Source organism: Trichechus manatus, unplaced genomic scaffold, assembly GCF_000243295.1.
Source record: "Trichechus manatus latirostris isolate Lorelei unplaced genomic scaffold, TriManLat1.0 scaffold00143, whole genome shotgun sequence".
NCBI lineage: Eukaryota > Metazoa > Chordata > Mammalia > Sirenia > Trichechidae > Trichechus > Trichechus manatus.
In genome coordinates, this window is record NW_004444079.1 from 1,054,728 (window position 1) to 1,078,178 (window position 23,451).

The following is a 23,451-nucleotide window of genomic DNA, read 5'->3' on the forward strand; positions in this document are numbered from 1 at the left end:
CCCCCCCGCTCCTTAATACTGCCTCCAGCCAGAGTCTGTGATTTACTGGTAATTTTAAAACTCTGGAAAGCTATGAGATAATTAAACATTGTGCAGGTCAATACGTAAAAGAGATCAAGTTCATAAATCACCATGCAGCAAGCTCAAAATTAAGTTCACGGATAGAAATTCCTAAAACATAGCAGTGTCTAGAGTACCATGGGAGAGGAGTCACACTGATGACGAGAACCAATACCCACTCGACTTTAAGAATTGACCTTCACCCAAAATGACCTTCCTCTGTTTCCAAGATGAGTACAGAATACTAATAACCCCTATAAACAGAAAACCATAATCTTGGTTTTACCTACTCCTTCTCTGGGACTCTAGAAAAGTTTCTCTCCAGAAAAAAGAACATTTCCAAATTCAGTCAGCCGATAACTTGGCAGCCACCCTAGTCTATCTGAATAGCTCCGAAACAACCCCCTCTCCTGTGCCTGTCAACTTCACTGGTCAAAGGCAATGGGCACTCGCTGACTCTCCTGAGGAGACGGGCCGAATCTAGAAGGCTAAGCGAAGGAGGAGCTTCATACCAACCTGTCGGTGATAGTAGACTGTGTGCCACTCATTGGGGCCCTTGGCGAGAGGTCCTCCTCTTATCCAACTTGCATTTTACAGTAACACCTCCACCCCACCCCCAATGCACTGGGATCAGGCCCAACACAAAAGTCCAACTCAAAACTCCATTCAGTCATCTAGAACATCCGATTGGAAAAGATCAAGGAAAGGGGCTATAGGTTGGAGCAAAAGAAGTTATCTCCCAAAACAAACCGAGAAAGTCAAGCTCGCCAGAAGGCGAGTTCTAAAGCTAGTGATAAATCCTCAAGAAGGCACAAGGAAAAAACTTCGTCACAGTGGGAAGTCCGCGAGCCGTGGGGACGGGGACCCGGGAATCCCTCCAGGAACTGGGGAGGGATTAGACCAGGGCTGAGTGTCGGCTCCTCCTCCGGGGTCTCGGGGGCCGCAAACTCCCGGCCGCGATAGGGCCGGGGCCCTCGCGTCTCCACTCTATCTGGGGCCGCCGGCGGCTCCTTGCTGCAGCCTCGGCAGCGTCTCGGGCAGTCCCGCGCCAGGCTCGCGCGGCTCCATGTCGCCGGGGCGGAGGACCACTCTCGTCTTCCTCACTGCCTCCACCAGGCTCCAGGCGCTGGGACGAGCTGCGGGTGCTGGGGAGCGAGAGGTGACAGGGACTTGAGTCTCAGCGCCGCGGGCTGCTCCCCATCCCTTTGGGCCCGGTCTCTTCCGCAGTCGGCAGAGGCGGCGGCGACGGCTCCTCCCTGACGCTCCGGTAGGCGGTGGTTCCCGCGAGGGGCGGGAGGTTCCCGTCCGGCCCGGCCTGGATGCTCCAGCCCTGGACGCCCGCAGGGGGAGGCAGCGGAAGCTCCCTCGCGCAGGCCCCGCTCGCCGGGTTCTGGGGTCCCTCGCGGGAGCGCGCGTGGAGGGTGGGGAGCACGCCGGCTTTGAGGGGGCCGCGCGACAAACTCCAAGCGCGCGCGCGGGTTCCGGTTCCGGTTCTGCCTTCCCGGCCCCAGCCCAGTCCAGCGCGAGCTCGCTTTCCCCTCCCCCGCCGACTTTTTTCGGCCTCCTTCCCTCTGACTTGGGAAGTTCGCCTCACTCGGGATCCCTCCGCCGCGCTCCGAACCGTCGCGCTGCGCTCGCCGGCCCGCGCGCGTTCTGAGATTTTGCGCCGCCCCCGCGCGGACGCCTCCGCCGGAGCCTTGTTTGGCGTAACGAAAAAGTAGTTCTACTGGGCAGAGGGAGGTGGGAACTCGCTGCCCGCAGCATTCCCACTCACCAACCACCGTCACCCCAAGCGCTGCGTTTGTGCCGAGCATCTGCGCTTTCGAACCTAAAGTGTACTAACTGAGCTTTAACTAGAGATCGCCAAAGAGCACTCCCCAATCCCGAGTTCATAGGAGCTCTTTGGCAACTCCCCCAACCTTGTCCTAGAAACTTTTATTCCTTGAGTGTACTGATTGCCCTTATATTCTAATAACACGTGTAGAATGCTTTTAACCGATGGACGTGAACTTAGGTCCAGGCGTCCGGACACTATCCCTCTCTTTTGAAGCTAACCCCAAGGAAAGAGAGGTTTTAGCTTTGGGCGCTCACCTGGGGCACCTGCTGGCCTGGCCCCGGGAAGAGGTCACCGCGCACAAATCCTAACTCCTAGGGGTGGGGGACCAGGGGCATAGATAAATAAGTGTAGGACTTGAGAAAAAAGAGGGTTTGGGAATTGGAGCCTCCTTGGAGCCAGGATTTCTTGGTATAAATATTGCTTTTAGCCTCTTTCTGCCTTGGCGAAATCAAATGTATTATTTGCCAAATTCTGAAAGCATGGTGCTTTCCACAACGACTTAACAAGCTTGCTGTAGAAAGAAAACAGGAGAAGAAAATAAAGCGTATTTATCCCGTAAGTAGCATTAAAGTTCTCTTTGAAGAGTTCCCAAATATTTTTTCGTTTTTTTTTCCCTCCCGAGTGGAGAGATTTAGATATCCATTTAGTTTTATGATTGAATAATTCAATATTGTGGCAATTTAATACATACATGCATATAGTTCTTTAATTCTGTTGCTAACATCTAAAATGGCTATCCCTTTTATCAGAGTTTTGAGTTTAAACCTGGGTCGGTGGGTGACTTCAGCCATTTTGTGGAAATCAAGTGGTAAATCAAAACTAATAAACATTGGATGTGGAGAGGAAACAATTACCTAACAATGCTGTTTCTAAGTCATTCCGAAACAGTTCACGAGAGGATCATTATCCCTGAATAGATGCATGAGCTAAGGCTGACGTTAGAACACGGAGGGAAAAAAATGAAAAGATAGAGGCCAGAGATGACTCTTTATTGCTCGATTTTTTAAGTTCAAGGCACAGCCAGCTAATTTTGTCATGTTTATTTTCGGAAAGAACAGAAGCAGATTAGGGTTCCAAGTCATTTTCCTAATGATCAGACCAGGGCACATTGCCACCTGCTGGTGTGTCCTAGCATGACAATTCTATCCTGAAAACTTAAGTTGTGTATTTTGTACATGTGACTGGAATGAGTGCCATCCTTCTGTATACAATGACCAAAATGCAAACTTTAGTTCCAGCTTAATTAATCTTTCTTAAATGCACTAAATATCTTATTTTCCTCTACTGTTATAATTTTTAAGTGTTTAAGTATCAAATTAATTGGACCAAATGACTCATCAAATCATGCATTTTAAAAATGAGTTCCCCTCTTCCCTTCATGAATGCCTCAATACTTGAGCTTCAGAAATAAAACAAACTGGGAAAGTTTCCTAATTCACCTTCTCTTCCTTGCATACAAAACCTCTTGGCAGGCTGCTTTCGAGATCTTTCCAAACTAAAACAGATCCCAGGTTCTAGCTGGGAGCAAAGAAGGCATTTTGCAGTGGGAAAGCTTCAGAAGAGGGTAAGCAAAGGACTTAATTAAACCAGTGGTTATTCATTCTAGAACTATTTTTTTAAATGATGAAAATCTCTATGTACACCCACAAAGCTCTAATGATTTAAAAAACGTCCCCTGGAAGCCTTTATGGCTATCTGTAGCTCTCCACCGTTCTAAAGTTTTTATCTATATGCTTTCAGAAGAGTCAAGCCAATGTAGGTAGAACACAGCCCCCGAGGTCAAGTAGTCCTTTACATAGAAAAGTGACATTGCTGACACAATCAAATTGGTGAGCTCAGTCTAATGGGGCTTATTCTAAACCACATTCTAATCTCTTCATTCACTATTTCAACATGTTTATAGAGTACCTACTATGTGTCCAAGAGGGCAGTGGTAGAATTTTCACCTTCCACGCAGGAGACCCAGGTTTGATTCCCAGCCAATGTACCTCACGCACAGCCACCACCGTCTGTCATTGGAGGCCTTCTTGTTACTATGATGCTAAACAGGTTTCAGCAGAGCTTCCAGACTAAGACTACTTCCAAAAGTCAGCCAATGAAAACCCTATGATCACAATAATCCAATCCATAACCAATCATGGGATAACACTGTCGACTATGCTGCATTTTGCTTCACTGTGCATGGGGTTGCAGTGAGTGGGGGGCCAACTTGATGGCAGCTAACAACACCACCACCATGTGTTTAACACAGTTCTAGGCAATGGAAGTGCAGTCTGAAGAGAGCCAAAGGTTCTGTCTTCTTCACGGAGCTCATCTGACATTTTCAAAGCAACTGCCCAAACAGGTAGGAGAACAAGGAAGAAATTAAGTTCTTCTGTCTTTTGGCAAACTGCTTTATGTAGCTAGATTGTTCCCCTCCCCCCCCAATAAAGAATAGCGGGAACGGCTGATGATAAACAGCAGACAAGAAGTATTGCACTGATAAGCTGAATATGAGTCAACATTTCTCCAGGCCAAAAGGCTTTTTTATTTTAATATTCTTGTTAAAACCACAATAAAAATATAAAAGTAGATGCTGGAGTGATATAAAGTTCTTTATTTTTATAAAATTTAGTACAAATGTTATATATAAATCCTTCTTGGGCAATATTAGTAATTATTACATAGTAATTCAAATGTAAATGAGTACTTCATTTTGTTTGACCATACCACAGGTTAATTAGCCCTTCATTTACCCGTGATGTAAAAACTCAGCATCTTAACTGCTGAGTCATCTTCATGTCACATTTTCTTCTCAGAGAGGTTTCCTCATAGTTATTAATTACAACATCAAATAAAGCTGAAATAAGGAATTCCCTTTCGCTTACCAATTATTCTGGTTTCTCATCATTGAAAAAAATCTATGTACATTCCCATGAGAGTGCCCCAAAATGGCAAGACTGCAAACACTTTACTTCTAAGGAGTAAGGAAAAAAGAACTGGTACCAGATTAAGCCTATTCATTTGTCTGGTATGGAACAGGTTACACTGTGCCAGAATTCAAGAGCCAGCTTTTTTTTCATTTTCTTTTTTTTCTGAAGCTCATGTGCCAAGCCACTCTTTTTTCACTAGGCTTTTTGCTAAAAATCAGCATTCCCCAGCATCCTACTTCGACCACAAATTTGTTGGAAAGCTCACCAGCATTTTAGGGATACTGATCACAGAAAAAGGAGCGCTGGTGGCATAGTGATTAAGTGATCGGCTGCTAACAGAAAGGCGAGTGGTTGGAACCCACTAGCCACTTTGCTCCACAGAAGAAAGATGTGGTAGCCTGCTTCTGTAAAGATTTCCAGCCTTGGAAACCCTGTGGGGCAGTTCTACTCTGTCCAATAGGGTCGCTATGAGTCGGAATCGACTCGATGGCAGTGAGTTTTGTTTTTGTTTGTTTGTTTGATCATAGGAAAAAAGGAGGTGGAGAAGCTATCAGATTATTTTAATGCCCAGCAAAACTCTCTAACCAAATGGCAGCATTATAAGAATCACTGTGCACATGCCTTTAAAGTTGCTTTTCCCATGGCACGGATGACTTTCTGCAGTTCCAGTCACTCCTTCATGCCTGGTTTCTGTGACCAATGACATCCACTTTCAAGACCACTCATTAGGTTAGTATTACCAGTGACCCTGGAATGGACTGACACTTCATGCTCACCTTCAGCCTTGACTTCAATAGCACCAAACACTTGCTCACCAACTGAGCTAATCACCCACTGGTCTAAATAACAGAGTTAAATAAATAAATAATAAATAAATAAATACTTCATTTTCCCATAAAAGGACTACCATTAGTAAAATGCCACACAGTATGTCTATGAAATACACAATGGCACATTTCATTCACTCACAACAGGGTTTAAGCTGAGGCAAAGAGTAAACAAGTGACCCACCCAAATTACCTGGCAAGTGAGTAGCAAAATCAGTTTATAACCCAGAAATTCTTAATTCCTAACCCCGTTATAAGTTTATATTTTTGTTTCTCCTAGGTGAGATCAGAGACTTTTGCACTAAGAAATATTCTTTATCCTTCCAAGACTGGCCTTGTCATAATACTTGGTCCATAGAGAGTGGCACCATTTTAAGAGAGGAAGAAGAAAAAATAGTAAGAGGACTAAAAGGGAATAAATCTGAAAGGAACAACAACAGAAGACGCCTTATCACCCTGAGGCCAATGCACAGGTATTCTTTAAAGTCTTTGGTTCTAGTTCGCAGTATGTACAGCAGAGCTGAAACCTAAACTGCCATCTCAAGCACAGTGGAATCCACATAGTAAATCCCTATGGAATTTAGTCATAGCCTCTCATGCTTAGGAGATTAATGCACAAAAGCCTTGAGAACCGGCATACAGTTTTCCTGGTTGGGCAGAAACTGTACAATAGGACTCAGTAAATCTGCCCACCCAACATTCATCTCGCATCCAAAGCTCTAACTATATAGCTTTTGTGCAAAAAACAAGTTAACATAGCAGGCCTAAACTGCCATCCTTGGATTCCAGGCCTGCTTGCTAGGTTGGTCCCACATCTGGGAACTTATGATTTCGAGAGGCTCACTGTGCCTAAACTATTTGTGCAAACAATGTGGTTTATGCTGAACACCAGCTTTCTTTCTGGGAGTGACTCTGGAATTCTGGTATGTGCCAGGCAGAGGTGCCTACACGATCAGCCCTAAATACAAACCCTGGTCACTGAGTCCCTAGTGAGCTTCCCTGGTTGGCAACATTTCATACTTGTTATCACAACTCAGTGATGGAGGAATTATGCACATCCTGTGCAACGTAGTGGTTAAGAGCTATGGCTGCTAACCAAAAGGTCGGCAGTTTGAATCCACCAGGCACTCCTTGGAAACTCTATGGGGAAATTCTATGCTGTCCTATAGGGTCACTATGAGTTGGAATCGACTCAGCAGCAATGGGTTTGGTTTTGGTTTTGTGCGACTCCACTGGGAGAGGACTCTGGAAGCTTGTGCCTGGTTTCTCCTGGACTTTGCCCATGTGCCTTTTCTCTTTGCTGATTTTTCTTTGTAACCTTTTGCTGTAACAAATCACGGCCATGAGTACAACTATATGCTAAGTCCTGTGAGACCTTCTAGCAAATGACTGAACCTGGCGGTGGTTTTGAGGACCTCTGTCACAATTGGGATGGGGGAGTTCAGTAAGTACCCCACCACCACTGCCACAGTTTCACCCCATCCTTCTAGCCCCCTTTATTTAAGCAGAGGGCAAGTTTGGCTTCCCTGATCCAATGCTCAGAATGCCAAAGGCATGTATCTTCCTAAAAGTCTCTAGCTTTATAGCAAATGGGATGAACTTATTTATTTAAATATTACATGGAAAGCAGGAGTAAGCATTTGTTGGAGTCACTCCTCTAAGGAACAAGGAAAATATGGCACTAATCCTTCTCAACTTCCTTTCTAAGTTATCTAAACATCAAGCCTCTCAGGGGTAAAAGGACCCAGGGTCACCACAGACTAAAATGTATACAGTAATGCTCATATAGTTCTGACTCACAACCACCACTAAATATTCTCACTTTCTACAACTGTGCCACTATAGAAGTTAGTGTTTTAATACTGGTATAGGCTTGGTTCAAAGACTGACCACACTGATGAATAAATTTAGCCCTTTTTTATAACCTAAGTTTGTTATAAGCATGATTCCATAACAGCCATATTTTCAACCTGGTTCCCAGAGCTGACTTAACCCAATCCATTGTCTGGAGCAAGCTTTGGCTAATGAGTCTTGAGAAGTCCATTATGTTTTAACTGTCGCTCCTCACTCCGCCTGCTTCTCCAGGCATGGTACTTCTTGATGCTTTTTCGCCATGCAAAGCGCCAGATGCTAAACATGAAACACCAAGACACAGCATACATAGCTACTCCCCCAACCTTCACGAACCACTTGGGTTTGGGTGAGACCATTTCACAGAAAAGGAGGCGAGCTCCTACACCAATCCGCACTCCAGTGAACAGAGCCACAAAGAGGAAGTCCACCACATCTCCAGTGAAACTGTGGTAGTGCCCTATTTCACGGAGAAACCAGCGCATCTGCAGCAAGGGATTGGTAATCTCACTTCCAAAGAGGACTGCATTGACCTCTGTGCCGGACTCTCCAAGCATGAGGGCCATGATGATGCCCAAGATACTCAGTGTGTGGTGAGCCAGCATCAGGGCACCCTCAGACTGGAAGTAGATGCACCAGCCCAGGTCAAAGATGAAGTAGCCCAAGGTGAGACACAGAACGTGCACTTGGAGAGGTGTATTGGGTGAGCCTGGAACAAATCAAGACAGATGTAAATTGAGTGACTAGGAATTATACTATGTTGCACAGAGATCCTGTGTTGTCTCTCAAACCTTTCTGAATCACAGAACACAAAGGCAATGGTAGGCACATGCTTTTTAAGGACAGCCAAACATAGACTACAATTGAAAACGTTGGTCTTTACCTAACCAAATGACGTTGCAGGCCCCAGGAAATGCTGTTCTGATGAATCAGATCTCAATGACTGATTTAAGCTCAGGCAATTATTTCAGTTCCTCTCTATGGAACAGCATAAAATCAAGTTATTTTGTTCTTTCAATTAAAACCCTTCGTTGTGTTTTGTTTTGAACCAGCTAAAGGTCTGTTTCCAGACTCTTGAGTCATTCTGTTCTGAATGCTGGATTAATTTCTTAGCTTACTGAATTGGTTATCAGATACTGGTGGAGAAGCCTAGAAGTTAGTGTGTTCTTGTACCCAAGAACACAGGGTACAGGGACCTGAGATGTTCAAATCCATTAAAAACATTCATATAAAATATAAAGCTTAAGAGTTGCTTTTATCTCAGTTTGAAAGTTGTGGGGAAAACTCAGAAGCTCAATATGGGGATCTAAAGAAATTTTAAAAAGGAATCTAAGGAATTTTTTTCTTAAATCATATTCCAGGGTACAATTTTTGTATACTAAGGAAGTAACACTTGTATAGCCAGCAGCTTAAAAATATAGTTACTCAAAATAATGAGGCATTGGTTAAATAAATGACGGTAAATTTGATAAGAGATAACATTATATAACAATTAAAAGATAGCTAAGCACTCAGCTGCTAACCAAAAGGCTGGCTGTTCAAACCCACTCAGTGGCTCCATGGGAGAAAGACCTGGTGATCTGCTCCCATAAAGATTACAGCCAAGAAAACTCTATGGGTCAGTTCTACTCTGTTACGTGGGGTCACTATCAGTCGGTATCAACTCAGTGGCACACAGCAACAGCAACAATATTCACAGACATGGAAAGGATGCTCACTGAGTATTCAATTCAGTAAAACTGCAGGTTACCAAAACGTATATATTTTACAGTTCCATTTGTATCTGTTTGGGGGGATATTGATATTAGCTTTCTGTTTTGCACATTTCTGATGGATTAAATTGTAATAAACAATTTAAATTTTGTTTTAAAAGTAGAGAGTTATGTGGTGGGAGAGAGGGGGAAAGAGGGAGTTTTTGTTTAGGGGGCACTGAGGTTATGTTAATGGTGGTGGAATGATTTGGAAAAGGATAGTGAGAATGGTTGTATTAACTTGAAGAATGTAAACAATGTTACTGAATTGTACATGAAGAAACTGTTGAGATAGCATATGTTTTGTTATATGTATTTCACCACAATAAAATTTTTTAAAAAGTAGAGTTATGAAAAGAAGAAATAGGTGAAATATACCAGAGTTAACAATGAAGAAGAATGAAGACTCCCAATGCAAATTATAATGTGAATTATTCTTCAGTATTGCACAAATTCTGTGAAAAAGTCCCATCTTTCTAACCACCACTACCAGTTGCCTTGTTGTTGAATCTGACTCATAGCGACCCCATGTGTGTCAGAGTATAACTGTGTTCCATAGGGTTTTCAATGGCTGATTTTTCAGAAGTAGATGGCCAGGGCTTTCTTCCAAGGTGACTCTGGGTGAACTCCAACCTTTCAGTTAGCAGCTGAGCACTTAACCATTTGTACCACCCAGGGACTCCCCCATCCTTCTAAGACTCATAAATCCCCAAGGCAAAATTCCCTTAAGGTCCTCCACCTACCTGGGTGGGTAAAAGGCCAAGGGCCATCAATGAAGCCAATATAAGCCGAGAGGCCTATAGAGAGGACTCCATGGGTGAATGTAACCAGCCGGCAGCTCCACTCATAGCTTCGGTGCTTATTCAGGTGGCAGAAAGAAATGTAGAGCGAGAGCCAGCCACACAGGCTGCACAGCACCTGCAGACACAGAGCTAATGCCATCCTATGATGAAAAGACCAAAACCAGAAAAACAAAGGATGTACCCTAAGAAAACAGCATTGGGTTGTTTTGTGTATATGTCTTCGTTTCTTCTGCAGAATAGCACAAACATATAGCTTTCACTGAAACAGTCTTCCTTATCACAGAGCCAAGAATCTTCTACTTAAAATATGGCTATATTTCTGCATCCATGTTCCTGACAGATAACATGTCAAGTAGTGAAAGCTGTAAACTGCAGAGCAGGAACCATACTGATTGGTAGACTAACATAACGTGCTGTTACAATGAGTGAATGTCAGTAATAACCCTCCAGTGATGACTGACCTAGGACAATAATACACGCATATTATAATACATGTACTAGATAACATGTTCACATTTCAAAACTCCTAAAGAGAAGCTCTCATGAGAAAAACAACCATCACTTGTGGGCTCTGACAGAGGTCACATGACACATGGCAGTTTATTATAGTTTTAAGGAAAGATTTCACTTTGAAGGCTAAGGTGCGCCTGACCCAAGCCATGATATTTTCAATCACCTCATACGCATGCGAAAGCTGGACAGTGAATAAGGAAGACTGAAGAAGAATTCATGCATTTGAATTATGGTGTTGGCCAAGAATATTAAATATACCATGGACTGCCAGAAGAATGAATAAGTCTGTCTGGGAAAAAGTACAGTCAGAATGCTCCTTAGAAGGGAGGATGGCAAGACTTTGTCTCACGTACTTTGAACACGTATCAGGAGGGATCAGTCCCTGAAGAAGGACATCATGCTTGGTAAAGCAGCGGGTCATTGAAAAAGAGGAAGATCCTCAATGAGATGGATTGACACAATGGCTGCAACAATGGGCTCAAACACAGCAACAGTTGTGATGATGGTGCAAGACCGGGCGGGGTTTTGTTCTGTTGTACACAGGGTCGCTATGAGTGAGAACCAACTCGATGGCACCTAACAACAACACTCAGCTGAGGTTTGGATTTGGGTCACAGGTTTATTAGTCGAAATCAAAACATGGGATAAACCTAAATACAGAAGTAAACAAAGATTCCAGGCATCCTAGAAGGGAAAAAAATAAAACAAAATCTGAGTTCTATTCAGTTCTCAAACCCAATTCAAAGATTTACCAAGGGAGAAGCAGAAGGATTTGGAGGTATAAGGGGAGTTTTGTTGAGATAAAGAAATGTCTTTAAGGCAATTATTTAGTTAAAAATGAAACCATGTCAGAAAGCTACGCTTTGGAATTTTTACTGGTTGACAAACACATCAGGACAAGAACAATTGTAACTGAATCGATTTAGCATGCAAGACTAAAATCTAAAAATGACCAAGGCATTGTTATTAATATTCATTAGCTCCTCTATTGAAAGTACATATTAAAAAAATGAAAACATTTCAGATATCTGTCTCATCTTAGCAGGAATTTTCTGCATAGCTACACTTATTGCTTAACCCTATTCTGACAAGCAAAACAGTATCTTCAGACCACTAGACCTCAATATGCAGCCACTCCCAAGAATGCCATTCAGAGAGGGTGCTATGAAGGCCCAGCTCTGTACAACTTTTAGATGAAATCAGATTTCTATTAAAGAAAACAGTAGGTGTCAATCATTGACCTGAGTTCTAATTTTGTCTCTGCCTCTAACTAGCCGTAAGAGTGTGGACAAGTCACTAGTCTCTGGAGCTTCGATTTGAAAAAAAAAAAAAGGGAAAGAAAGAAAGAAGAGAGGATTGAAGAATTCTGTGGTTAGGTCCAGTTTTGACACAAAGTTCTGAGATAGGTTTTGTAAAAGAGCTAGGCCAATGTTCAAAGCAAGAGCCAGAAATGCAAAGTGACCGAGAATGAAAAGAACCATCCTCCCATGTTTCCTTTTAAAGGCCAGGGCAACCGGCCAGTAATGCGGATCAGCTCATCTGGATATGCCGATTAGTGTTTTTAGAGTACTTGTCTCTGAATCCTAATTCCCTGGCAGAACAGAAGAAACAGTAATCCATTTACAAACACCTAAATAAAAGAAAAGACATTTGTAAATGACAGATATAACTCTGTGACCTTGGGAAAGCCACTCTATCTCTGGGTATCCGCTTCCTCTTGTGTAAAAGAATGTAAGGGTATTTAGATGGCCATTCCAGCTCGAAAGCCCAAGGCTCCTCTCCTCTCTTCTCCCATTCCTGGTCCAGATTTGGGAGGCGGAGCGCTGGGCGGGCCCACCTGGCTCTCGGCCTCGGAGCAGGCGGGGCTGGCAGCGAGCTACAACGTTGGGCGCCTCGTAGGTACCACGGCCGCATCTCCACTAGGACGTGCCCTACAGACTGCCACGCCGGGCTCCGGAGGACCGGAGCCAGACCGTTATCCAGGCATCCGGCCGGGCGCCGAGAGCCTGGCACGGAAAGGCCTCGGGCGCCCAAAGGCAGGAGGATGCCCCGTCCCCTTCAGAGGCCCACGCCAGACCATCTCCCCGCCTCCTTCCCACCAGGGAGCCGGGCAGGGCAGGGATTCCCGCGCGGTGCTCATCCCCGCCAGCCCTTCCTCCCGTGGGAGCCTGCCAGGCCGGGCGGATCGCGCTGCGCTGTTACCTGGCTTAGTACTCCAAGAAGCCTTGGGCGCCCCGGCGCCCAGAGCTCAGGGCCCGGATCCCGGGAACAGGAAGTAGCGGAACGAGGGGAGAGGAGAAGGAGGTGACGGCGTAGGAGGAGGAGCTGGGGGTCTGGGGGCATCTGGTGGCTGGAGGACGGAGCGCAGAGCGGAAGCTCAGCGTGGGGCGTTCAGAAATCTAGCTGGAGGCTCCTCCTTCTTCGCGCAAGAGGGGGCCAGGATGTAGGGGGTTGGGGGAGAGGGGAAGGCGATCTAGTAGTCACCTGAGACCTGCAGGCTGATGTTCTTGTCTGTTTGTTTGTTGTCTGGTTGGTTCATTATCCATCCCCGCCCCCAGGATGCAGTAACCATTTATTGACACCTACTGCGTGTTGGCACCACTACTAGGCACTGTGGCAGATGTTAAAGACAGTCCCTGCCCTCCTGTTTGCAATGTAAGTGTGAAACAAGCACACACATAGCTATTTCCAGGAAAATACACTGGCCTGGGAATTAAATGTTACTCCTAATTTCAGCCATGATACCAACTTGTCAGTTTAGCGTAAGGGTTAAGAGCAAATCTTGCTTGGCCAGTGACTGTGTGCCCTTGGGCAAGTTATTTAACTTTTCTGTGCCTCTGTTTTGTCATCCATACAATGGGGGGTAGTAATAATACCTATCTCATAAGGTTATTGCACCAATTTTTTTAAAATTACATTTGTAAAGTGCTTAGAACAATGGTTGACACGTTGTTAGTTGCTGTGGAGTCAGCTCCGACTTACTGCAGCCTTCTCTATAACAACAAAACATTGCCTAGTCCTGCGCCATCTTCATGATTGTTGGCATGTTTGAGTCCATTGTTCCGGCTATTATGTCAATCCATCTCACTGAAGGTTTCCCTCGTTTTCGTTGGCCTTCTACTTTACCAGACATGATATCCTTGAAGTCACCATATAAATGTTAACTGTGGTTGTTGCTATTTCACTTTGGGTAAATCCTTTCTCCATTCTGGGTTTCTATATTTTAATACCTAGAAGAGTAAGTTTAAAGAGATGACCAAACATAAGTATGGAGGTTCAGATGGGTTAAAAGAGGGCATCTGATTTGGTTGATCAGGACAGGCAATGAAGGGGTGCTGAGGGGCCCAGACATTCTTAAAAAGAGAATACCTTTAAACAGAGGTGTGAACGTTTAGGCCATGTCTGGGGAATAATAAATAGTCTAGTTTTGGTAGTTTTTTTTTTCTTGCCAACCCCTCAAGGACAAGGATGGCACCATATTCATCTTTCTTTCCCTAGTACCTGTGCAGTGCAATAAGTTTCTTTTTATATATGGGCTTTCAGGCCTTGGGTTTATAATTCTGCCAAAAATGATTGGTTGGGCCACAATCTTGCAAGGGATTGGTCCGTTACTATGCAAATAGTAGCTTGAAAATCCACCCAGTAGAATTTACTTACAGTCCAGCTAGGAGATGTGTCCTGCTAGGCTTATGTAAAGGCCAATCCCATGAGGTTCAGGGGGGACCTCCCTACCATCAAGAAGAGTCTGGAGCAGAGTGTATCCTTTGGACCCAGGGTCCATGCACTGAGAACCTCCTAGACCCAGAAAAGAGAGCTATAACAATGAAGATGGCAAGAAATGGTAGCAAGCACAGCAGAGCCCAGCAGCGGAGAAACAGTGGCAGCAGTATGAGCAGCAGAAACCAGGAGACTGGCACGAGACAATGTGGTGGGCTTACTGGCCCATCAAGAGAGAGAGATGGCTGGGGTAAGCTTGCCTGCCCACAGAGAGCGAGCTGAGCGCCTTCAGGCAGGAGACTTGCTAGCGGAGCTAAAGAGCTTAACTCTTGTCGTAGCAGGGCAGAGGCCAAGAGGAGGGCCTGGCCTGCAGGCATGGGTGAGAATGAGCTGAGAGCTGTCCTGGTTGGAAGCTGTCCAGATTGATTGATGATGAAGTTGATCCTTTCTCCTGAGTTGTATCCAGTTACTTCCAAGTTGATCCTGATCCCAAGTTATAGCCTGTTCTGTGGAGTTGATTGCAACTCATAGCGACCCTATAGGACAAAGTAGAACTGCTCCATAGGGTTTCCAAGGAGTGGCTGGTGGATTCGAACTACCAAACTTTTGGTTAGCAGCTGAACTCTTAACTACTGCACCACCGGGACTCCTATAGTCTGTTACTTCCCTAATAAACCATATAACTGTGAGTATGGTCTGTGAGTTCTATGTGGCCATTGCAATGAATTATTGAATCCAGCAAAGAGGTAGACATTGCCATAGGAGGGATGGCTGGTGTCATAAATGGTGAAGAATTTGGAGAGTGGAGGTATGTCTGAACTCCACCTCATAGGAACCAGCTTTGTGCTGATACTGATTCTTTTTTTTTTTTTTTTTTTTGAACCCAAAGCATTGTATCTGGTATTTATTGGCTGATACTGATTCTTATCCCTTGAGAATCTAGCAGAGTTCAGGTGATGCTAGATTACAACCTGGTATGAGGCAGGTGCAGTAAATACTTGCTGGTTGAATGAATGGGAAATGAGCCTGGAAAAGTACATTGGAAGAATATTGTGGTTCCTAAATCTTGTTGATCATGTGTAGCACTTGGGAAATGTTTTCAAAATACCCTTGTACAGGCTGCACCCTGAAGATTGTATAGGGGCACAGGGATCTGTATTTTTTTAAAACCTGTTCAGGTCATTCAGATGATCAGTTACTCTTGAGAACCACTGATGTTAGAGGACCAAAATACCAGGTAAGGTATTTTATCATGTAGATAACAGGGAGCCTATGATGTTATTGAGCAAGGGAATAATATTATCATGTTCTCTAAGGTCTTGCTACTCAAAATGTGGTCCATGAACCAGCAAAATCTGCATCACCTGGGAGTTCGTTAGATACTCATACCCTAGCCCCAACCTAAAAAAACAAAAACCTAAATCAGTTGCCTTTGAGACAGTTCTGACTCATGGAACCCCACGTGTTTCAGAGTAGAGTTGTGCTCCATAGGGTTTTCAAGGCTGTGACCTTTCAGAAGAACATCACCAGGCCTTTCTTAGGCATCTCTGCGTGGACTGGAACCGCCAACCTTTTGGTTAATAGTCGAGTGCTTAACTGTTTGCACCACCCAGGGACTCCTAACTTCAACCTACTGAATCAGAATCTGCATTTTAACAAGATTCCCAGTGATTTATATGGACATTTCAGCAGTGGTTCTCAACATTGATAACATAGTAGGATCACTTGAGGAGTTTTCTAAAAAAATTCTAATGCTGTATACTTAAAAATGGTTTAAAATGGCAAATGTTTTGTTATGTATACTTTACCACAAAAAAGGGAAGATAACAGGTGTTGGCAAGGTTGTGGAGAATCTGTACTCTTATGCATTTCTGGTGGGAATGTAAAATGGTGCAGCCATTGTAGAAAACACTTTGGCGGCTCCTTAAAAGTTAAACATAGTTACCTTACAACCTAGCAATCCTACTCGTAGGCTGTTGTTAGGTGCCATTGAGGTAGTTCCGACTTGTAGCGACCCTATGTACAACAGAATGAAACACTGCCTGGTCCTGCGCCATCCTCACAATCATTGTTATGCTTGAGCCATTGTTGCAGCCACTGTGTCAATCCATCTCTTTGAGGGTCTTCCTCTTTTTCGCTGACTCTCTACTTTACCAAGTATGATGTCTTTCTCCAGGGACTGATCCCTCCTGATAATATGTCCAAAGTATGTGAGACATAGTCTCGCTGTCCTTGCTTCTAAGGAGCATTCTGATTATACGTCTTCCAAGGCAGATTTGTTCATTCTTTTGGCAGTCCATAGCATATTCAATATTCTTTGCCAACACCACAATTCAAAGGTGTCAATTCTTCAGTCTTCCTTATTCACTGTCCAACTTTCACATACATATGAGGTGATTGACCCATGGCTTGGGTCAGGTGCACCTTAGTCTTCAAGGTGACATCTTTACTTTTTAACACCTGAAAGAGGTCTTTTGTAGCAGATTTGCCCAATGTAATGTGTTTTTTGATTTCTTGACTGCTGCTTCTGTGGGTATTGATTGTGGATCCAAGTAAAATGAAATCCTTGACAACTTCAGTCTTTTATCCGTTTATCACAATGTTGCTTATTGGTCCAGTTGTGAGGATTTTTGTTTTGTTTATGTTGAGGTGTAATCCATATGGAAGGTTGTGGTCTTTGATCTTCATCAGTAAGTGCTTCAAGTCCTCTTCCCTTTCAGCAAGCAAGGTTGTGTCATCTGCATATCACAGGTTGTTAATGAGTCTTCCTGCAATCCTGATGCCCCTTTCTTCTTCATATAGTCCCCCTTACTCCTAGGTATATACTCAAAATAATTGAAAACAGGGACTCAAACAGATACTTGTATGCAAATATTCATAGCAGCATTATCCACCAAAAGGTGGAAGCATCCCAAATGTCTATCAGCAGATCAATGGATAAACAAGATGCGGTATATACATCCAGCGGAATAATGTGCAGCCATAAAAAGAATGAAGTTCCGATATATGCTACAACAGGAATGAACTTTTAAGACATTATGCTAAGCGAAATGAGCCAGACACAAAAGGACAAATAATGTATGATTCCACTTATATGACGTATCTAGAATAGGCAAATTCATAGACACAGAAACTAGAATAAAGGTTGCCAGGAGTTGGGGGTGGGGATGATGGGAAGTAATTATTTAATGGGTGTAGAGTTTCTGTTTAGGATGATAAAAAAAAGCTCTGGAAATAGATAGTGGTGATGATTACACAACATTGTGAATGTACTTAATGTCACTGAATTCTACACTCTAAACTGGTTAAAATAGTAAATTTTGTGTTATGTATGTTTTACCACAATAAAAAAAAAAAAAAAACATATGCCACGCTAGATAAAGTAAACCAGAATCTCTGTTTGGGACACAGGTGTCAATCTTTTCTTAAAGATTCCCTAGATGATTCCAATGTGCAACCAAAGTTGAGAACCCCTGCTATAGGGAGGCTCAACTAAAAACAGTATACAACAGTATACGATGAATTGGAGAAGAAAGCTTGTTTCAAAGGTGTTAGAATAGACCAAACAAGACGTAATGATAGCCTAAAGAAAAAATGGAGAGATCCATTTCACTAAACGGATAGTATGCAAATCTCAACTTTTTTTTATTCATTTTTGTTGCAGTACTTTTCTTTTTTTTTTTTTATCTTTATAGCATCTGAATCTAGGGGTTTCTTCTTGCTGCCACTATTTCCCATGAAAGAATGGAGTATTAAAGGTTCTGGGGGTCTTAAGGCTAAGGGAATAACGGAGGGTGCTAGGTCTTCCAGTGGGGCCTTTATCTGGCTTTTATTCAAGGGTGATTGGAATTCCAGGTTCAAGCTTCCTTACCTGGGATTAAATTTGTTAATTTATATATCTTTGGCCATAATCCTTGTTCCACCAAATCAGATCTTTGTCAACAATGGTATCCCCCAGAAAAGTTCTCCCCACCAATTTAATAACAATGACAATATCATAATGATTACAGATAATACTGACATCGCACTTGTTATGTATCAGGCATTGTTTCAAGCACATTACATATATTAACTCATTTAATCCTGACAACAACTCTGTAGTGTGGGGACTATTATTATCCCCATTTTAGAGGTGAGAAACTAACTAAGGCATAGAGCAGTCAAGGAATTTGCCCAAGGTGACACAATTAGTATGAGGCAGAGTTGGGTACGAACTCAAGCAATGTGACTATTGAGGGTGTGCTGGTAGCTACCAGATATGCTGCCTCCACTGGACTAGAATCTCCTACAGGTGTGTACTGTATTCTCCTGTATTCACAGCATTTACATCAGTGAAGGGCATTGGAAGGTGTTTAGAAAAAACAAAGAAATTCAGTTTTTAAAAATCTGAATTGCCTATTATGTGTTAGTTACAATGTTAGGCATGGAGATACAGAGAGAAAAAAGACAGCCTTGACTACAAGGCGCTCACCACAGTCTAGGGGAAGAAGCAGAAGAGTCACCATATTCAGTACGTGAGATGGTTATGCACACAGTGCACCTGAAGGGGGTGTACTGAGCCTGGAAACCTGGGGGCTCATGGTAGGATTCCTAACTGGAGTCCTGGGACTAAGCTCATCCTCTGAGTTGGACAAAAGTCCTCAGTCTTGGGAGCTCATAGCTGAGCCCACCAGTCTTGAGTCAACTAAAGATTAAAGTATAAAAAAAACTGAAAAGCAGTAGCAACAATCTTTTCCCCCTTTCTTTCTTCCTAGACAGTGATTAGTTGTCATTGTACTAGGTTCTCTTGTGCCTAATTAAATGCTGAAGAAGCTAAACTTAAACTTCATTGGAATTATGGGTTTTATGGAATCATGTAGACATTGAAAGGCGAATCTGTGCTCACTTTTAGGTTTGACTTTGTTCAGCAACTGACTCAAGTCCATGAGCAATGGAAGCTACTGGAGGCTGAACAGCTAGGCTACAATTGTGTTTATTTCTCTCATAATTAAAAGCCATGTACAGATGAATGAAAACTAGAGTCTTGGACAGTGCAAGAGATCTACTTTCAGTGCTCACCTGAGCAAGATATCAAGGTAGCCAGGATCACTGCAGGAAGGGGTAGGCTCCGGCATCCACGGGTACCAAGAAAGAATGCACACATGTATGCATTGTATGTGTGCACCAGTCTCTTACCTACTCTGCCCCCAATGTAAGCAATAAACAATGCACCAATTTGGAACGTTATTCCCATCTTGTTTCATTATATGCACTAACATTCTCCACCCCCCACCACCAACAGAAAGACACAGAACAATAATCGAAACCTCTTATCAACAGTTGAATAGTTTATGTAATCACTATACAAATTTGTTTAGGAACATAGAGATTCTTTTGAATCTCAACATTTTCCTGGATATGCAATCTTTAAAAAAAGTTACCATTTCTAGAATGGCTTCATGTTACATCTCTACACACTGGCCCACAAAGAAGAAGACTCTAGAGATATGTTCCCAAAGAAGTCAACAAAGACCCCCACCTCATGTGGGAACTCTGTGGAAGCTAGCACAACATTTCACACTTTGGTATTTTTCCTTTTCTTTTTTAAAAAGAAGATAAAATATTACAGAGATGTCTTCAAAATTCACACCTGAGTTAAACATGTTGCTGAAAAACTCCACATAAAGGAGAGAAGAAGAGAATGCAAAAACAGGAAAGGGCTATATACAGGTATTTTGCCACCATAATTGTGTGTTTGCTTTTGTGTTCTTCCTTCTGCAGCCGGGAGAAGAGGAAAAGGACAGGATATGGAGAAACAAGGAGAGGGAGAAAAAGAAACATGGAGACGGAGAGCTTGCCGAAGCTCTGGGGCAAGGCAAGCAGACAGAAGAGCACCTGTGGATGAGAAATGTGCCCAGGGGACCAGGGGTGGCTCAGCCTTCTAGAAAGAGGAGGGAACTTGGAGAATACAATAACGAATGGATCTGGTTCTAGAAAACAAGGAGTTAAAGAGAAAATGGAGTAAAATGAAGAATCAGTCAGAAAACTGCTGAACAGAGAAAACATCAAAGCTTTGGTGGAAACATCAGATTCCAATCTTTTCACAGGTTTTGGGATCCGTTCAGGGATTGTGGCTAAGTTCAGAGTCAAAACGATTATCTCCCCTTCTGGTAGTTGGGCACACGAGGCAAATAGCTATCTCCAGAATCCCATAGATGACTTGGAGAATAATGGCCAAGAAGTCCTTTCTCTGAAAGACTATTGCCACAGTGAAGCCATCTAAAATATTTAGAACTAGAAGACAAGGGCAAGGAAGGTAAAAGTGGCAAACTCCTAGCAAGGGATATATATTTCAAGAGCATTAAGAGTCAGCACATGGTTCAATCACAGTTTGGATCTCCGGAGGCCCTTGCTCCTGAAGAAGGCAAGAGTGTGGGTTCATTGGTAGTGGGGATTCTCCTCCACTCTTCTTAAAGCAATCTGTCCATGCATAGAAGGTGTGACTCCCTTCCAGTGGGGAATACAGGGCCAGGTGGAGTAGGAAAAAATTTTTGGTCTCAGTGGAGGTAGGTGGGATGATTCCATCGGTACCAAGATCTGGAAGGAAGGAAGAAACAAGTCAATCAAAAAGCTCTTACTGTGATGGAGGAAGGTGAGAATAGGGAGTGTCTAGCACAGGTATGGAGTTTCTTTCTGGGGTGATGAAAATGTTCTGGAATTAGATAGTGGTGATGGTTGTCCAAGCTTGTGAATATACTAAAAACCAATGAATTGTACGCTTTAAAATGGTGAACTTTATGGTATGTGAATTAAATCTCAATTTAAATTTTTTTTTTAAAGCAGTAATGTATATTATATGATTTCCCCTTTTTTGGTGGGGGTGAGTGAGGAGCTCCACCTTTTTGGGCTGTGCATCAATTGGCCAGTAAAAGCTGGCTGCCCTGCTAGACTGCCTTGGTTTGAACAAGTGGATTCATTTCCCCCAATAAGCTCAGGGCTTTAACCTACCCACTTACTTTTAAATCTCTGTTTTTCTCAGGATCAGGGCAGATGCTCTCAGAGCATCAGCTCTGAGAATATTTTTTAGAGTAGTAGGTTCATTGATTCCTGAGCCAAGGCCCAGGAGCTGTTTCCCCGGCTGCCTGCAGGTCTGCCACGCTTGGGGCTCCATGTTGTCTTTGTGTCTAAGCTCCAGGTTCATTTCAGAACATCCTGGAGAATTGGCTTTCTGGTATGAAGTGGAGCCCTGCTAAGCCCAATGAAGGACTGGCCCTTTCTGACAGGAGTGTTTGGAAATTTCCACCCTCGAAGTGAGGATGGAAATTTTGGCTTTGTCAACATCATCTCCTTGCCAGGACTGCTCGCCTGCTGAAGCTTCTCATTTGAATCCCCGCTCCCTAGGGATACAGTCCAGGGACTGGCTCTTCACTCCGTCCTCCCCTTGCCACCCTACTCCCCTCACCCAACCCTGGGAGGAGTTCTCTTTCCCAGAGTATTGACCCAGATTCTCACGTGCCCTTGGCCCTCCTGGGATGGCTGCTGCACTCTCCCCTCCATCTTACCCTGAAGAGTTAAAATTGGAGGAGGAGTTCACTGCTGCCTTTGAGTTATTTTGAGATGCGGTGGGGCTGCTGGCATGGAGTCCTGAGCCAGGAGACGAAGGCCTGCTGTTGTTCACAGGGGAACAGGATGATGTGACTGAGGACAAGGAAAGGCAAAAATAAGGGGAAAATAATGCTGCTGGGTCCTGGGACCTCATGACATTGCCCTGCAGACACTTGATTCCCTGATATATCCCCCAAGGGATCGCACCCTCTCCCTCCCCACGCATCTGCCTATCTCCTACCATGTTACCATCAACGCCTGCACCCTGGGGCTCTCATCCTAATGCTCTCTGCAGCGCAGGCCCTAGAGAGAGGTGCAGCTGGTTCTGCAAGTCCAAGGCTTGCCAAACCCAAGAAGGACACATGCCAAGATCATCCTACTCCAGGACACACCCTGGGCTGGGCATATGCAGCTCCAGACCAAGAAAGGAGGGGAAAATGAAACAAGAAACTTAGGAAAGCTTAGGAAGAAAGAAAGAAAAGTGCCAGCCTCTCTAGTTTTCCCATCGCCACAGAGAAAAGACACGTAGTCTTCTAGAAAGAGCTCTGAACTAGGAGTGAGGAAACCTGAGTCCATGTTCCAGGTCATCACTAAACAATTCTGTGGCCTGTAGCAACTTACTTCACTTCCCTGAAACTCATTTTCTTCCTCTATAAAGTGGCAAATTTGGATTAAACTGAATTCTTGTGTTGGGGATTCCCAGTGTTCCATGGATAACAAAAAACCCATCACTGTCGAGTCGATTCTGACTCATGCTGACCCCATGTGCGCAGAGTAAAACTACAGTCCATAGGTTTTCAAGGCTGTGATCTTTCGCAAGCAGATCACCAGGCCTTTCTTCTGCAGCACCACTGAATGGATTTGAACCGACAACCTTTTGGTTAGTAGTCTGGCACAAATCGTTTATGGCACCCAGGGACCTTCGTTCCGTGGATAGGGTGACATATATTTTACTACCCAAACTAAGACACTGAAGAGTCAAAGGGGGTGCTATTGATAATTATATCAGGACAAGAGACAGGCACTGAGACTCTCCTGGGCATACCCGGTCATATGGCCAACCTATCCAATTCTATGAAATGCTGTAGGTACTTTCTGAAAAATAGAGTTCTGTATAAAATTGATTTGGAAGACCCTGCCTTCTTTCAGCCTCCCATATAGCTCATTTAGGAATGTGTAATGCACTTGAGCGCTGAGAAGTGCTGCAATTAAAACAAAAAACAAACAAGCACATACTTAAACTTTGCTTACTCAGCGTTTCCCAAACTTACTTGATCACAGAACCCTTTCTTTCCCAGCACAGATTTTAATGTCCTTTGAAGTACATTGAATGCATGCTGACTTAGGTAGGGGCCTTTCAGATCTAATGTATCATTATTTCAAGGAATTCCTGTGTTGTTCAGAAACCTCATTTTATTTTATTATTTTTATTCTTTCCCATACAAAAACATATACATACATCGTTATGTGACTCTAATTGCTCTCCCCATACTGTGACAGAACACTCCTCCTTTCCACCCGATTCCCCATGTCCATTCAACCAGCTCCTAACCCTCTCTGCCTTCCCATCTCACCTCCGGACAGAAGTTGCCCATT

At 43.7% G+C, this 23,451-nt stretch overlaps 3 protein-coding genes across 6 annotated transcripts in view; all 3 read right to left on the reverse strand.

The window, feature by feature from the left end:
- The window catches only part of ARHGEF12 (Rho guanine nucleotide exchange factor 12), a 166,346-nt gene extending 165,075 nt beyond the window's left edge, over nucleotides 1-1,271 (reverse strand). For both annotated transcript variants that reach the window (XM_023739912.1, XM_023739910.1), the window contains exon 1: nucleotides 577-1,271. In XM_023739912.1, coding sequence (XP_023595680.1) covers nucleotides 577-608 — 32 coding nt within the window. In that variant the 5' untranslated portion in view covers nucleotides 609-1,271. The remainder of the gene's footprint in view (nucleotides 1-576) is intronic.
- Nucleotides 1,272-6,941: 5,670 nt separating this feature from the next.
- On the reverse strand, nucleotides 6,942-12,829 carry TLCD5 (TLC domain containing 5). Of its 3 annotated transcripts, XM_004385616.1 has the most exons (4): nucleotides 12,757-12,816; nucleotides 9,982-10,502; nucleotides 8,124-8,196; nucleotides 7,537-7,766 (listed from the first exon to the last, which is right to left on the reverse strand). In XM_004385616.1, exons 2-4 carry the CDS (start codon nucleotides 10,178-10,180, stop codon nucleotides 7,658-7,660), a joined length of 381 nt encoding a protein of 126 aa, XP_004385673.1. In that variant the 5' UTR covers nucleotides 10,181-10,502; nucleotides 12,757-12,816; the 3' UTR covers nucleotides 7,537-7,657. The 3 variants fall into 3 exon arrangements, with proteins under 3 accessions (XP_004385671.1, XP_004385672.1, XP_004385673.1); XM_004385614.2 differs by having other exon boundaries at nucleotides 6,942-8,196; nucleotides 12,757-12,829; XM_004385615.2 differs by having other exon boundaries at nucleotides 6,942-8,196; nucleotides 9,982-10,170; nucleotides 12,757-12,824.
- A 7,204-nt stretch (nucleotides 12,830-20,033) lies between these two features.
- Nucleotides 20,034-23,451, reverse strand: part of LOC101358345 (POU domain, class 2, transcription factor 3) — a 143,444-nt gene continuing 140,026 nt past the window's right edge. The window contains exons 14-15 of the mRNA XM_012558190.2: nucleotides 21,813-21,948; nucleotides 20,034-20,847 (exon numbers count right to left, since the gene is read on the reverse strand). Of these exons, the coding sequence (XP_012413644.2) occupies nucleotides 20,808-20,847; nucleotides 21,813-21,948 (176 nt within the window). The 3' untranslated portion in view covers nucleotides 20,034-20,807. The remainder of the gene's footprint in view (nucleotides 20,848-21,812; nucleotides 21,949-23,451) is intronic.

Excerpts from the sequence above, each read along its gene's own strand:
- TLCD5 (XM_004385614.2), bottom strand. The coding sequence starts at position 10,180 with ATGGCATTAGCTCTGTGTCTGCAGGTGCTGTGCAGCCTGTGTGGCTGG. Across the intron at positions 8,197-9,981 it reads TTGGCCTTTTACCCACCCAG|GCTCACCCAATACACCTCTC; the intron begins GTAGGTGGAGGA and ends GATTTGTTCCAG.